General features: G+C 35.5%; 1 protein-coding gene across 2 annotated transcripts; it reads left to right on the top strand.

The window, feature by feature from the left end:
- Positions 1-2,657: 2,657 nt before the first annotated feature.
- Positions 2,658-15,888, top strand: LOC120343977 (limulus clotting factor C-like). Of its 2 annotated transcripts, XM_039413038.2 has the most exons (17): positions 2,663-3,190; positions 3,928-4,158; positions 5,792-5,956; positions 6,150-6,320; positions 6,896-7,045; positions 8,910-9,077; positions 10,351-10,524; positions 10,846-11,031; positions 11,294-11,434; positions 11,520-11,696; positions 12,114-12,265; positions 12,717-12,843; positions 13,338-13,468; positions 13,880-14,069; positions 14,301-14,412; positions 14,696-14,837; positions 15,488-15,888. In XM_039413038.2, exons 1-17 carry the CDS (start codon positions 3,136-3,138, stop codon positions 15,653-15,655), a joined length of 2,640 nt encoding a protein of 879 aa, XP_039268972.2. In that variant the 5' UTR covers positions 2,663-3,135; the 3' UTR covers positions 15,656-15,888. The 2 variants fall into 2 exon arrangements, with proteins under 2 accessions (XP_039268973.2, XP_039268972.2); XM_039413039.2 differs by lacking the exon at positions 10,351-10,524 and having other exon boundaries at positions 2,658-3,190.
- Positions 15,889-16,662: the final 774 nt, after the last annotated feature.

The following is a 16,662-nucleotide window of genomic DNA, read 5'->3' as shown; positions in this document are numbered from 1 at the left end:
GCCAGTCGCCGAACAAAAACAGGTTTTGTGAAATCGCCCCCTTCGGGGTTTTCGCCCACCGGAGGGCGATATCGCCCACTTTGGGAATCACCGAGTAGACCATTATCTCGCTTTGGCTTTCATGTCCATTCATTTTTGCATCGCTCTCTTGTTATTAGTAATTATTATTTTCGTTTTCTTGTTGTAAAAAATCAACTTTCTTGTTAACTTAAAATTTTTAATTGTTAAAGATTGTATATGTCGCTAGAAAGACGGCTATCACTTTTATTTATTTCAAAACTTCCTGTGGGCTCTGTGGGATTCATTTTTCTGTCTGAAGCTTTCTGTGGTAACGTCAACAAAATCAAGATCAATTATAGCGATTTCGGACCGCATGTCTTTGGATCTCGTGAGCGAAAGTCGCGAAGACTGTGGTATCGGTAGTATATTGTGACATTTTGGATGCACGTACTATTTCGTTTTGACCTAAAATTAATTATAGCGGTTTTGCGACCGCATGTCGACGGATTTTGTGCTCAGCGAAAGTCGTGAAGACTGTGGTACCGGTAGCCTACTCGTACTAGGCTACCGGTACTACATTTTGGCTATCGTGTTCATATATTCAGGCCTCGCTCTCTTTTTCATTCATCGTTTGTTGCGGTTCTTGAAAGCAAGAAGTTTATTCCTCTCGAAAATCAATGATGACCTAAAAAATATACCCGTCCCGGTATATTCTTTATTTACTTAAATGTGAAAGAATTTATTTAACCCATGATTATACCCACCAGTTTCAGCAATCTAGAGCAGTTTGCACAAAAGTTATATTCTCATACAAACTATATATATATATATATGTTCCAAATGATCTGGGTTCTGTTCATTGGGTCACTTTTTCCAATGGACGAAACGTTCATATTTTCTGGAAATATGACTTTGCTATTTAGTATATAATCTTTAGACAACGTGTAAAAGGATAAATTAAATGAAGTCATAAAAAATTAGATAGTCAAAGGTTTGTTCGGTTTAAAAATAACACCAAACTTTATCGTGAATATATATATATATAAAAGATAGGATTTACATAATCATCCCGGGGGAGAGGAAAGTCGATAAGACGGCCTAATCATATGGCGAATCACGGCCTCTCGTCCGGTTACCAATCCAGGTCGGGTCTGGGATTAGTTAGTCAGTTATTTGTTTCTCAGAAGCATGGACTTGATGATGGGGGAAGCCATAACCGACCAGCGGTTACGTGAACCACCCTACTGCAGCAAGGAATCCAGCAATCTTCTCGCAAATGATCATTCCCGCATGGGATTCGAACCTGCGAAACCCCGCAGGGTAATCAGAGATGCGGAAGCGAGCGTATTCCTAACGCTTATTACGATGCTCCACATCGCCGAGCCATTAATATAAATTGGTAGTATTTGTTCTCCAATCACATCCAGCAAGAAAAATTACTGCCGTAGACAGGACGAATTCAATTTATATATTTTATTTAATTCACGAAAGACGCCAGATTTTAGACACTGCGCGAACGAAAAAAAGCTTTCTGCCGAAACGCCACACTGATCGCATATGGGGTCATACGATTTTCATCAGTACTCCTGGCCATCAGAAATACGCGGTCCTGATGTAAATAACGGAGAAAATAGATGTAAAACAATTGAAGATTTGAACACATTATACAGTGAATATTTTCATTGTCAAGTCTATTGCGGCTAGTTTTGCAAACATATATTATTTGGATTAAACTGACTTTTTTAAATAATGATGTCCTGCTATTTTGAATGAAAAGATACGATAATCTCGCCTAAAAGTTATAAACAAACTGTTAATCTCAACACCACGCACACGTCGGTATCGGGGGCGTTGTTGAAGTTGGCTCAATCTTGAATGGGTGTGGCCTCTCGAATTTTGAAACCTCTGTATTAAAAAGTGATACATTCCTGGCAAATGTAGGTGTGATGAACAAGTATTGTATCGGAAAATATAATCTTTTACAAAAACATAAGGAAGCTGATTATACTAAAAACGTTATGAAATGCTCCGAGGTAAAATCAGACAGTTGGGGAAAGGAAATTTGCATCTATTATATAAATATTCTGCCCACAGTTTTGAGACATGTTTCAAACAAATGATATGAATAATACTTTTCTTTCTTCTTTGTGTCACGTTGTATGCAACCGTATACCATAAACATTCTAAATATATCTTCTCATAATCCCCAAAATAAATAACTTTGCCTTGCCAATACCCAAGACTTTGGAATTTAATGAAAAACAAGGAATAAGAACACACCACAGGAAGCAATCAACAAATTTAAGCCGTCTGGGAACTCACGATGCAGGAGAATCTAATAAACAATTTGGTGAATCTAATCCTACGATTGGTTAGTGGATTCTTTGAAAAGCTTTCCAGCGTTGATCAAACTCTAATTTGAGCAATGACTGGTCTATAATTAATGGATCCGTAGTTTGGTCGATTTATTGGATTTGACTTTGAGTCACATGCCGTATATACGCATATAACACATATATTCCATTAGTTCCAGTAATTTTCCTTTTCCGAAACGACCTATTCTGCGAAAAACGAAGGGTAAATAAATTAATAATATGGTAAGCTAAATTTGGAAATGTCAAATATGCTATTCTTTCTCTACTTAATTTCAGTTAAAGCAATAAAAACTTCTTACGCCAAATCTCAATGGTATTATCCAATTCAAGCGTGTGTAGGCGAAATCGTTGAACAAATGTGGCAGCTCTCGTTGTTCTATATATTTACAGATTATTATCAGCGCCAGATACCGGCGGCGATATAAAAATACGTCATGATACCTATTATAAAACAAGTTACGTTTGTTCGCTTCTCATTCTCTAGCCGCATTTTGTGTTTTAATTAAAAAATTATTCATACCATTTCTTATTGGTTTATAGTCGTAAATTGAAGATAATTTCTTCTATCCATTTATACGTTGGTTAGCCGCAATTCATAAGTTTCTGGTGTAAACCCAGTCGAATACTTTTGTTGGGAAAAAATACGGATATTTATAACCGCTACGTCGTCGAAATTTATGTAATTTCAAGTTGTGAATCGCTGCCTGAAACTCGACATATATTTGTGTGTGGGAGTGTAAAAAGTAGGACGATAGGTAAAATGTGGTGGACATGTATTTTCATTCTTGCTACTTCTTCGTTTATTAATGGACAAGGTATGCATATTTTCTATTTATATTAATGCATTTTAAAATATTTCCTAAAAATATTATTCATATATATGTATATAAATTAAAGAAATTCCTTGTGTAACATTGAGAATTTGGTTTTAAATTTGTCTATGCTCGATAACAAACTGTAAAACTCCAAGTGCATATAATATATATATATTAATTCATTTTTAATATCTTAATTCACTTATGGCGTTTGTATAATATCCGGTATCCAATATCCAAAGGCAAAATCTTCCGGCCCGCAGCATATTTGAAAAAATTTAGTTTATAGTTGCTAAAGCGTTTCTGGGTATGTTATCCTCATTGTCATCGACGGGTTTGGTGCAACATATCACCACAGAAACAGCCACATTTACAATCGTAATATCATTGTCACACAGTCGTTTAATCATTTGAATTGCCATGATCTTGTGTTACAGCAGCGTTGTTTTGAAATTAAAAGCAAGATCGATTCTGCGATAAGCTAGTGTTTATTCGATTTTTCAACACCACATTAATCAACGTGATAACCTGGTTTCGTCGCAATTTGTTTCGCTACTTCAAAGACTCGCTAAAACTAATCTTCGAGTTTTAAGTCTCTTTGGTGGTTAGTCGAGTCTGTGAAAAAATAGTTAGAGTCGAATCAATAATCTAAATCTCAACAAACTTTCCCGGGAACATTTAAACTCACTGTTGCTAATATAGAAATTTAAGGAACTATACTATATATATTGTGACAGACTTTTGGGGAAATGCACCAGCATTTATCGAAGATGCTGCAGAAGACGTGACCAATATACAAATTCGGGAGCCTTGGAGATCATGGTCTCGGTGCGACAGAACTTGCGACAGCGGTATTCAAACTCGCACACGAAGCTGTATTACGACATCAGGAAGACCGTGTACGGGGAGAGAGACCAGGCGTTGTTCCACGGGTGTTCCTTGTACTCCATGGTACCCACCACTACATGGTAAGGATTTTTTTTCAATTATATGCGGATATATATTCATTAGTTCTAGAGAGGCAGATGAGGCACACACTGTGCCATCTGGCTGAGTGATTTCAATGCCGTTTCTGTTTTCGTAACATAGGCCATCCGCCATCATGGATTAGTCTAGGCCAGTGGTTCCCAAACTTTTTGAAAAAAATTTCATGACGGACCCCTTGCAATTTTTTTAATGATTCCCGCCTTGTGCACTAAAACAAAACATTAAAAGATACCAACAAAAATCAATGCACCGTATAGTGAAGCAAACAAAATAATATAAGACTCAACTCTTATAACCTGTATGACATCCACTCTGTTTCGATATTTGGTAAACATGCAAAAGGGCACCGCCAGCTACAGCTCTGCAGTTAGTAAACCAGTGGTGGCAGGAATTGAACTCTCTCTGTGATATCACAGGCACACAGATCTGTGACATCACAATGGGGCAGCGTGATTGAAGTGAAGAATCAGTGTCTCCAGCGTTGATTGCAAAGCAGCAAAACGCGACGAATGTGTATTTGCAAATTTGGGCACCTAATTTTGGTATTATCAAGCTGTTAGCCATATTACAGATTTGTTTCGTGGACCCTTCGAAATTGCTTCACAGATCCCAAAAGGTCCGCGGACCCTAGTTTGGGAACCACTGCTAGGCCATGGGTCGGCAACCTTCGGCCCGCGGAGCAAAATAATCCGGCCCGCGACGCTCCACTGAATTATAGCGACGTAAAGGCTGTTTTCACAATTATATTTTTTACGTAACAGTGTTTATTGTGAGACACGCGTAGACTAAATTATAATATAACATAACAATTTAGTAAACAGCTAGCTAGCTACTCGTTTAATGGGTTACAATTTACCCCGAAAATATTCACATCGATGTTTGAAAGTAAATATGTGTGTGAACAATTATTTTCGAAAATGAACATTACAAAATACAAGCTGAGAACTCGAAAAAGTGATGCCCATTTAGAAAATGTTTTAATCTTGGCTTCATCCAGCATGCCGCCTGATGTCGGGAAGCTTTCAAGCGTGATGCAACGAAAAGTGTCACTTTAAATGTCATTTGTAATATTTTTTCTTCTTTTAGTAAAACCACTAAGTTGAGTTGTCGCAGTCTTTTTAATTAATCTTCTTAACATCTGATCTGTGTGAAAAAGTTGTGACTCATCGGCCATCTGTTCGGTTTCATCTTTCTAAAGATATGTGCGGAGCGCCAAGACTTGCAACCCTTAATTTTGGCCAGCGAGCGACAAAAGGTTGCCGACCCCCTGGCCTAGGCCATCTATAATTCTTTCATAGAAACCATCTTATTGCGTCGTGAATGGTTGACTAACACATTTGGATCAAACGATGGAACACTGACGAAAGATTTGACAATAAATTGCCCTCACACTTTGACCTTTGTAATACCAAATTGTTCTGCATTCAACAACACACCGTGTTCGCAGCTTCCCACGGGCGCAACTTGGAGAGCTAATTTACGATGAATTTCTTAAATGTGTTATATCATTAGGACGCAATTTTTAATGGGATCATCCGCGCCCAAAATAGGTCATAAAACAAATTATCTTTTCAAAAAGCCTTGGAAAGCTAAAAAAAATGTTTTGTGCCTCAGATCATGTTTTCGTATCGGAATCTCAGTGGAATACATGGGGCAGGTGGCAATCTTGTTCTGTACAATGCGGAGAGGGAATTAAAATTCGGCGAAGATCGTGTCAAGGCGAAAATTGTTTTGGACGAAATCAAGAACAAAGACCTTGTTTTGAGAGTTTTGGTTGCTGTGAGTGGTTTCATTTGTAGCACGTGTACTTAGAGCTTATATCTTGAGTAGGCAAATCACGGAAATATTATATGTCTATATATATCTAATTGCAATCAAATGATGTATGCAGTTGACTCAGGCCAACGGTATACAAATACACTGATCAGTGATAGGACCCTATTTTGTATTTACGTTTTTTTCTTATTTGTAGCCTTTCGAACAATCACGACACCAACTCCTGCACTGATGAAATGGAGTACTTGGAGTGAATGTTCAGTAACATGTGGAATCGGACAGGAAAGAAGTACTAGCGAGTGCAAAGGGGGTCGTCCAAAATGCCCAATGATTCGAACACGAACGTGTGTGATGCAAAAATGCCCAGGTTCGGGTCGCAAATTTTATTATGTCGTGATAGTACATGATACATTTCTTCCATTGGATAAATTTCAATAAGAAATAGCAAAAATAGCTTCGAAAAATTACATTACACTATAGTATGTGTGGGCGACACATTACCAAATTAAAGATTCAAATAATGTGTGGGAGGGTTGGATTATAGGAGTGGTCGCATAAGATGAACGCTGAATTTCATACTGCACGAGTTAGTTTGATAATCTGTCAGCCTGTTGGTATTATTTCTGAAAACCACGTACACGCGTCTTCTTCTCATACCCGGAGGCTTGATCTAAAAGTGAGCTTGAGATATATATATATAATTAATATTCTCTCTCTTGTTTGATATATAATAATCAATACATTTTGATTTGAACCTAAGTAGTTAGTGGTTATTTTTAGTATCGAAATGGAGCAGAGGTGGTCAGCATGTTCATTAGCTTAATATTTTTCAAATGAATGCTTTGCGCTTTTTATATTAAGTTTTCGTCAAGATAGTGTTCTATTTATTTCAGCCAATTAATTCTGCCAATGTTCATTTTTTATGCATAGTTTTCCCTTTAGAATGGGAAGATTGGGAGAATTGGATGGAATGTTCGGCCTCATGTGGCAACGGAATTCGATTACGTAGGCGATTTTGTGAAAATAAATCTGGTACCTGTCCTGGAAAAACAACTGATTTAAGTCAATGCAACGTGAAAGATTGCAATGAAGGTACAATATGACTTTAGTTACATTGTATGTTAATGGCGGACTGTTAGTCTCGTACGTTAGGCCTTGCCAAATTCAAATTGACTACGAATAAAGTTGTTACGGATGGGATAGACCATCGCTTCTCAACCTTTTTTTATATACCCACTTTCATGGAGAATTTAACTCCGCGGCCCACTTTATTAACGTTTTTTCTCAGAAGCTAATATGGGTCGAGGCCGGGTTGTCCAAAACGAATCAAATATATTCGAATACCAAACTAAGTTCGAAGTATTCGAATATAATTTTTGCCACTTTTCACCCTGGGCTAGGAGTTTTGTTATCGAGGGAAATCTTAAACGATTTTTTTCACGTATTGTAATGACGATGAAATAGACCCGGCCTCTGATTGTTTGTTATCTATCTTCTGTTTTTCCCGATTTTCCGCAAATAATTTTGATAAGGATATAGTTAAAACTATCGACTTTTATTAGAATGATTTTCTATTTCGTAAAATGTTCAAATCCATGACCGATACTAGCATTTAAATCTTTATCATATCACTTCAATCATGTTTAAAACTCATGGTACTCACGAAAAAATGAAGACAATATACGTGACTCTGATATACCGCTGTAATATGCAGACATCACATGTGTGGTGTGCTGTCCGATTGTAATTAATTTTTAATTCGTAATTTCGTACTTGCGGAAAAAATAAAAGCATCATTGCTCTAAAATATCGCGACAATAAATTGTGTGGTAAACTGTCGGATTATTTTTAATTTTTGATTCCTATTTGAGTACTTGAGGAAAAAAAACCATTATTGCTCTAAATAAAGTATCACGGCAATCTGTGGAAATAAATTTTGTGGTGAACTGTTGGATTATAACTAATTTTTGATTCGTATTTTCGTACTTGCGGAAAAATAAAAGCATTAGTACTCTGATATACCGCTGTAATCTGCAGATATAACATGTGTGGTAATCTGCCCGATTATAATAAATTTTTTATTTGTATTGTCGTACTTAAAAAATAAAATCAATCATATTCCAAAATATCACGGCAATCTATGGAAATAATTTTGTGGTAAATTGTTGGATTATAATTAATTTTTGATTCGTTTTTTTCGTACTCACATTCGCATTACTATTCTAAAATATCGAGGCAATCTGTGGAAATAAAATTGTGATAAACCAAAATACGAATAATTAAGCAGCGAGTTCGCGACTCATCATGAGATGCTTGGCGGTCCACCAGTGGGCCGCGGACCACCGGTTGAGAAGCGCCCGCATAGATTAGGGGTTCTCAAACTTTCGATGTCATGGAGCACGTGAAGGGCTTGACAATATTTACGGAGCTCCACAATACATTTATAAAAATAAAAACAAAAATACAAATTGTTACTTACCGACCAATGTTCCTGAATAAATTTAAACACTTCATTTAATGACTCGGATGTATTTGCTGCTTTGTATTGGAACATAGATAATGTCATATTTGAATTAGGGCCCTTTTGCCACATTTTGACGCCACCGTTGTCAAATTTTATTAATGCTGTTATTGCTTCCTTGGACTGTTACATAATTAGTCGAGTCAGTATTTTAATAAGTTAACGAATAGCCCTCGGAGCCCATGAAGCCTTGGAGCTCCATATGGAGCACTTTGATAACGATTGCTTACAAATTAGCATTTATCTTATCGTAAGGTAACATTCAGTCTAGAAAATGAATATTGAAGTACTCCCCAGAGAAGTTATTGGATTGTTTATTTATTCAATGTCATTTTACATCAATATGTGCAATATGACGAAAGATTTAGAAGTATTACTTAAATATTCTAATCAAGTTCAATATTCAAAATTAATCAATTGACATACTGTTTCAAGATTCAGAATGGAATCTGTGGGGTGAATGGACAAAGTGCACGGTTACTTGTGGTGGCGGTATAAGAAGACGTAAAAGGACATGCAAAGGCCGCGCTGACACATGCAAAGGATCAAATAGCAACATTTCGCATTGTAATATACAACGGTGCCAGACTGGCATCATCACTGGTAAGTGGTAATTTAATACAAAAATTAAAACTTGAAATAATTGTTGTCTACAAAAGGTGCGTCCTTTATTATTTAAACTATTGCTTACTTATACTCAAGTTGTTAAGCAACGTGACTTTGTATGTTCTCTAAGTGTTTTTATGTATGATGGGGCAGCTCTTCATAATAAAACGACATTGTTCGTGTATGATCTGTGATCGTATATCGTTTACAGAGCAAATATAATAGTTGTGTAACTCGTAATTTAATTAACAGATTTCCTATGATAAAAGCTATAATACTACCCCTATATTGAAGAAAGTTTTTGTGTATTTGAGTCAGGAAGGTTATAAAAATTTTACATAGCATCGTTTATTTCATATCATCTGTATTCGCCTTTGAATCGAACCTACTGTATATATGGCTGTCGTGTATATTGGGTACCATATAGTGTAGACAAACTATTTCTTCTGTATATATTATATGTATATTTACATTGGGGCCACTGGTTAGATTGCTCAAAAACTTGTGGGTCTGGCACAAGACGAAGAAATCGGGTATGCAGTGATATGAAACGTTCTTGCAAAGGCTTAACATCACAAATAAAATAATGTACTCGTAACATAGAAGATTGTGCTCCTGGTATGTCTCTGCTAAACTACCCAGCCGTAAAAACCAACCATAGAAAGCGCTACACAAATTTTCTTCATTTAATTGTAATCCGATATGGATTATTAAACTGGATTATATCTGTATTGTGTCATTTCACATTTATACGCGAAGAAAAAGTCGATACGACGGCTATCAGTCCTGGTTGAATGAAAAAGCTACGGTGATAATGCTAGAACGCTGCGACACTTATAAGTGTAATACCATTCATCAATTTTTGTTTGACATCTGAACTTTTTAAAAATTTGATTTGTTGTTAGGTACGATAAATATTGTTTAAATTTCTGATATTTGTGACAACACTAGATAATCAAGTAGAACTTGTTCCGCTAATTTAAGTCGATTTGGTTTACATCCAACTTACATTTTATAAACAAAATACATTGTAATAATTGCGACATGGACTGAATGGGGGAAATGGTCGAAGTGTGACAAAACTTGTGAAAATGGAATCAGGTTGAGAACAAGAACATATGAATTCTGAATTTTCGTATACATTGCTTTATAGTCAAAACAAAAATCTCGTATAAATGAGATATTTATGACCCCTCATTCATTAAAAATTTGTAATCATTTTTTTTTTTAAAAAGTTGCAAATTAAAACATTGTCTGTATCTACGCGCAGATTGTGCCAATATAGAAGTCCCTCAAAACGGAAAAATGATCGGAAAGAGAAAAAGATATAGACCGGGAAACAAGCTTCGTTTCGCATGCTCCAATGGGTATACAATCTCTGGTACGGAAGAAATTTCATGCCAAGCAAACGGACAATGGACAAAAAACGTACCTATATGTACAAGTAAGCTATTTGTTGGCTTGAAGTTGATTCTCAAAAAAAAATATGCGCGGAAAGTTTCTCAAATGTGTTGAGCCTACGTTGAGTATTTTAATTTGTATCTGGGGCATGCTGTAAAATAGCAAAACATTTTTATGTTACAATTTTGTGTTACAAATCTACATTTAGTACTCATAAATTACATCGTGATTCGTAACGTTGCAAATACAATCTGTTGCAAGTCGACCTCCGATGCTGGAACTAAAGCAACTAAGGAGTTAGTTATGGCGACAATTTCTCGTCTCTCTCTTTCTCTGAGTTTACCTCAACTTTTGTTAAATTTAGAGAACAAAGCTGTAAAATGTAAACCGATCAAATCTCTTCCGAATGGTTTCGTGACAATGGCGATCTCTTCTCTCAATTCCATTGTTAATTTCGAGTGTGATTATGGATATATTTTAAACGGTCCTGTCAGTATAACATGTAACAACAAAAATGGAGAATGGTCGAAGAATCCACCAAGTTGCACAGGTAGGATATTCAAGCTTAAACTTTCCTCGAGATAACCGGGATACCTTTTAAAAGGTTTGCATTAGATGAGATTTTACCGCATCTCTAGATATAGTTTCAAAATTTGCAATAAAATATAACAGAGTTACAAACTTTTGTCGTAGCAATAGATATATTAGATCCCGTTAGTGTTCGGCGTCGGAGAATTCTTTTGAATGTTGAAATAATTTTCATTTCCTGCTCGAAAAAATAGTTCTACGAATGTTTAAATTTTGTGATTCAGCTAAATCCTGCTATAAAGCAAAACAGTTTTTGGAACATGGAAGAAAGTGCAGAAAATCTTGTGATAAAAGGTCTCAATGTAATGGAATATCGAAAGATTGTCTTTGTGATGACGTATGCGGGAAGTCTTGTTTCGATCCAGGTAAAAATTTAGAAGTTTGCAATCGCCATTTCTGCAGAATATGGTAAAAATAATTCAAAACTATTTTTATTTTTCTACATTTTAGAAAAAATCCTATGTGAGGTACCCAAACCTCCCGAAAACGGTTTTGTGCATTTTGATGATCGAACATACGGTCATTTTGCGGAATATTCTTGTGAGCCAGGTTACTCGCTATCGGGCACGGAACGAAAAATTTGTCGTTCGGATGGAAAATGGTCAGGGAATGAAACAAGATGCCTTAGTGAGTATTTAAAAGAAAACATATATATTCTCATATTTTTGCACAACCTGTTGTATATTTTTACAATTTTCCCCAAACACCCTCATCTAAAAGAGAAGAAAGCATAAAAGTTGTAAGTGATAGCTTGGGTTAGTCATTGGGATAGAGATGTCAGTATATAACGGCGGATGCAATTTTTGAAACATTTCAAGTTTGCATTACTGGGAAGAAATTCCGCAAAGCAGAATGTTATATAAAGAGACATCTCAAGAGCAATCATTTCTAGTTCTGGCGAATAATAGGTATAGCCAGCTGTTTTATTGGTAAATGCACATGTAACTTTATGTTTAATTTTGATTTCGCTGTTCTTATTTTCCTATTGGTTTATGTCGAAATTTTTAGAAAGAAGAACTTGAATCAAAAAATTCAATTTTTCAGAGTTTGATACATGCGGACAAGCGGGAGACATCGGTTCCATGTTTTCAACTTCAGTTGTTGGTGCAAGAGTGTTAGCAGGAAATTCTGCGATAGAAGGAGCATGGCCGTGGCAGGCTATGATAGTACTCAACAAGGATAATGATGTCACAAAGGTTAGTGAATCATGGAATCTAGAGCAGCCAAAATTTGCCAATGACAACAGACAAAAAATTTATCTTCGCACTCAAATAAACCCTCCGATTACATATAAAAATTGTTCAACGTATAAGACCACACGCTCTGAGCTCCATAAGCTCTTAATTGTTACAACCTGATGATAAAAAACCTGTTTATCCAGTTTTTAAATCGATTTTGATTTTAAGAAATACTGTATATCTTATGATCATTATCTTTCTCTTCTGACATTACATGAACTTAATATTCTCTCGATGGTTGTTTGTTATTTTGAACTAGTAAACTGTAATTTAATTTCCATTAAAAACCACATTTCCATACAACCTTAATGTTTTTTATTTCATTTTCGATGTTCTTGGTCAGTTTTAATATGAAAGGAGGTGACGTCGGTGGTTATATTCGTGTAGTAATTGTGAAAATTCGTTTCAGAGTCTTCCGTTACTAAAAGGTGGCGGAGCTATCGTCAACAATCAATGGATTCTCACAGCTGCTCATATATTTGCTGACATCATAGCAAAAGGAAAAACAAACGCTGAAGAACATCTAATTATTTTAGGTATTATGGAGTGTGGTGCAATATGTGGTTATTTCAATACTAAAAAATAATTTTTGATTGAGTTTTATTAATGAATTAACTTAACATGACAACGAAAGCTTAAGGTCATCTAATTAATTTGGGTATTATGAAGTAGGGTGCGGTATGTGGTTGTTCCAGTACTGACGATCAATTTATGATTAGGTTTTATTTTTGAATTAAATTGACATGTTTACTGCACGATCAGCGGAGAAAATGTCATGCTTTCTGCCGATCCAGAGAGAACAACTCTAAAAGAAATAAGTTTATAAGTGTGTGTCCTTATGAAGATTGTCACTTAGTTCCAGTTATATTCATGTATATAATTTTTTCGATTGCCAATCATGCAGCTCAAAGTAAGACATACTATCAACTCTTTATCAGCTTCTTCGTGTTTCCATCAAAAAAATCAACAATTTCCGATTTTTCGCGTACGGCTGAATGAAAATAACTTTGACAATTTTCGTTTTTTTCAGGTTTGACTGTGGTCAAAGTACAAAATAAATACAGCATTTCTAAAAATTCTCGCGTATTCGAATCGACTCATTTGATAATACATCCAAAGTATAAACATTTCAAGGACAATTTTGACTACGATGTGGCGATGGTAAGTAATGCTTAGACACGAGTCTGGAGTTATCATTTTGTAGCAATAATTTGCAGAACGAAATTGTCACCTTCTTATTGCGTTGTTCTCTAAAAAAAATGATTATTGTAATTTCGTATATTCGGATGGTGTATTTTTTTCTGTATTTTTCTGGTTATGCAGTCACGCAAACACGAGAAAATTGTACACCTTCAAAATAGAGTTGGAATCTTTGGTGTGCCAGCCTTATTATTCAGTTGGACAGAGTCTTAAATTAGATATTTCTGACCTGCGAAGTCCTCATAGTCAAGCTGAATAATATTGATAATAGTTAATCGCTTCAACAAAAAAGAAGAAAAGAGTCTTAGGGACCGAGTAGCTTTATCTCGAATTATCTGGCCTTAAACATTTAATATTATTGCAATTTACCAGATGAGAATTGGGAAGCAGCTTGGAGTAAAAAACAACAAGTTCGTAGAAGACAATTCATTAACGCATGGAAAAATTCCATTCTCTCTTTACATTCGACCCATCTGTTTGCCTTGTGCAAAAGGTGTTGGAAAAGCTATAAATCCAAATATACGTGAACAATTTTCTGACGATGTCTGTGGGAGAAGAAAAAGTTAGTGGCAACATTTAATTCTGTGTTAAATTGCCCGAGTTGACGGTATTTACTAATGTTCATTTGATGCGTTGCTTATTAGTACTCGTGTGCCGTTTCTGTTTCATCCAATTAACATATTTCACAGTTCTAATATTATAATAGACAACTATTTCACATATTATATCTCCGGTGTTTCTCTATATATGTTTGGACAAATCTTATTTGTTCTTTTTTCTATACGTTTAACAGCTATCAAGTCTGAACTAGCTGCTGTTATTGGTTATGGTACGACTTCAAATTACTTGCTCGGTGGAGCAAATGTTTTACAGCAAGGAACTCTTAGAATCGCGGAAAATAAAATGTAAGAACGTATTTGTTTAAAATTTTTGTTTTTATTTATTCAAACCAGTCCGATGAAAACGCATTGAATGACATCACAATACAAGCTAAGTTTTGATTTTATTTAACGATTTCGGTTAAATCCAATAAACAAGGCAGATTTTTCTTTTTATGATACTTCTATTGAAATATGTAAATAACGGTACGTGCCCATCGTGTACGACTTTTTCACGCGTATTGCGCAAAACAGTGACTAGGCATGCAGATGAAATTACATTAACAATGAAACGCATTGCTTCAATTAGATGTAATGATGCTCTAAAAGAAATCAATCAATTCTGGAGGAACAAAATTTACACATCACGTATGCTGTGTGCAGTAAGTGGAAAAAGAAACTCTGTAGTGGACGCTTGTTATGGCGATAGCGGCGGTCCGCTTGTAAAAAGGGTAAGTTTTGTCACGAAGTGGACCCATGGATCGTTTTGCTCTTATGTTGTTGCTGTTGTTTCTGTTGGTATTTTCTTGTTGTTGCTATGAATTATGATAAAATCGCTTTTCTCATTCACTAATGAACCAATTGCTTTGAATTTGAATTGCATTAAATTTTCAGTGACTAAAGATTGTATTTTTAGTTAGAAGGCTATTACTTTTATTTGTTCCTAAATTTTCTGTGAGATCAGATATTTCATCTAAAATGCGCTGTTTTATGACATTCTGATGGCTATCGTTTTGGATTTCGTGTCCATATATTTGAGCATCACTCTCTTGTTTTAATTTTTGATCATGATTTCAAAACGGTTCCATTACATTTGAACCCACGATGATTGCACCTGCATAATATTACACCTATGAAAATTTTTTTCGTTCTACGGATATTTGAACCCATACTAACACTAACCCATGGGTTTTAGTACCCGCATATAGATTGAACCTGCGGATATACACATGGGTTCAAATGTACTTGGGTTCAAATGTACGGTCACCATTTAAAATATATCAAAAATTTTGAACGTCCTCAAAGCGATTGGTCTATAGCGCGCATGTTTATTATTTTGATAAATCGTTAAAACTACTGCTTTTTACCTTAATATATATAGATAACTGCTGAAGATGGCACAGAATACTGGACGCAGATTGGAATAGTTAGCTGGGGTTTTGGATGTGGTGAAAAATACGACGACAATAAACAATATCCCGGATATTTTACTAAAGTTTCGTCAGTGATGCCGTTCATAATTAAAACAATGAAAGAAATATCAAAATAAAACATGATTCAAATATTGCAGTACGCCATTATGTTACTGCGATACGATATAATCCTTCTCTTATACACTATGTGTACTGTGCTCTTACGTCCTTCATTGGTTGCCTCCTATGTCACACTTACGACTCTTCTTATTAGCGAATCATGGTCGAGTTTTTTGACTCCAGCAAATATATGTAAATAATGATTTACAAAGAATAATGCTGTAGCGTACGCATGTCCTGTACTTATATCCTTTCCTCGACGCAATGTTAAATATCGGGCGCTCCCGTTGTATTCACACCAAGATGGTGCACAACCTGCTAACCGTAACCTGGTACAATACTATGTTCAGGTTGTGCGCCATCTTGATAAGAATACTACGCGAGCACCAAATATTGTACTTATTTTGCTGCTGTTTCATTTACTGATTAAAATCGATAATATATTTATGGAAAAATATAAATTAACATGGTCCTTAATAATTTTTATATAAAAAGATTGTATTAAAGGTCTTATCTACATAGAATGTGTCATATATGTGAGTCATATACTACTCAGAGTAGCGTAAGAATTTTCCCCCATCAACATGAAGTATTTAGAACGTACACGCACAGAAAATTTCTGTACGAAAGATGACAGCTTCCGGCCTGCATAAAGATTTATCAGACAGTCACTGTAATTTGCATTTCAATCTTTTAACATTGCAAGAATATATAGACCAAATTTTGAAATCGAGATCGACTTTCGGTTAAAAAGCATTTATAAGACTTCACTGCACGCTAGTAAATATCTAATCAAGTTGAATTGCTCTCCAAGTGGGAAAGAGAGAATTTCCTACATGGGGATAGCAAAATTGATGGAAATCTTGGGGACGGACATATCCCATAACTACAAAGATTGGTTGATATATTTAGGTGTTAGTGATATTTTAAAATCTCAGGCGTAGGTTGACCATCCACTCTAACCTATGTTGTTCATGATAATTAGCGGTGTGGTCACAGGCGAACAGCTGTAGCTTGTATCTCT

This window comes from Styela clava, chromosome 5, assembly GCF_964204865.1.
Source record: "Styela clava chromosome 5, kaStyClav1.hap1.2, whole genome shotgun sequence".
NCBI lineage: Eukaryota > Metazoa > Chordata > Ascidiacea > Stolidobranchia > Styelidae > Styela > Styela clava.
This window is presented reverse-complemented; position numbering and strand designations above follow the sequence as displayed.

Bases quoted from the DNA above. Each gene is read 5' to 3' on its own strand.
- LOC120343977 (XM_039413038.2), top strand. From the start codon at position 3,136: ATGTGGTGGACATGTATTTTCATTCTTGCTACTTCTTCGTTTATTAAT. The intron at 10,525-10,845 runs GTAAGCTATTTG...TGTTAAATTTAG, and splicing joins AAACGTACCTATATGTACAA to AGAACAAAGCTGTAAAATGT. The intron at 12,266-12,716 runs GTTAGTGAATCA...AATTCGTTTCAG, and splicing joins AGGATAATGATGTCACAAAG to AGTCTTCCGTTACTAAAAGG.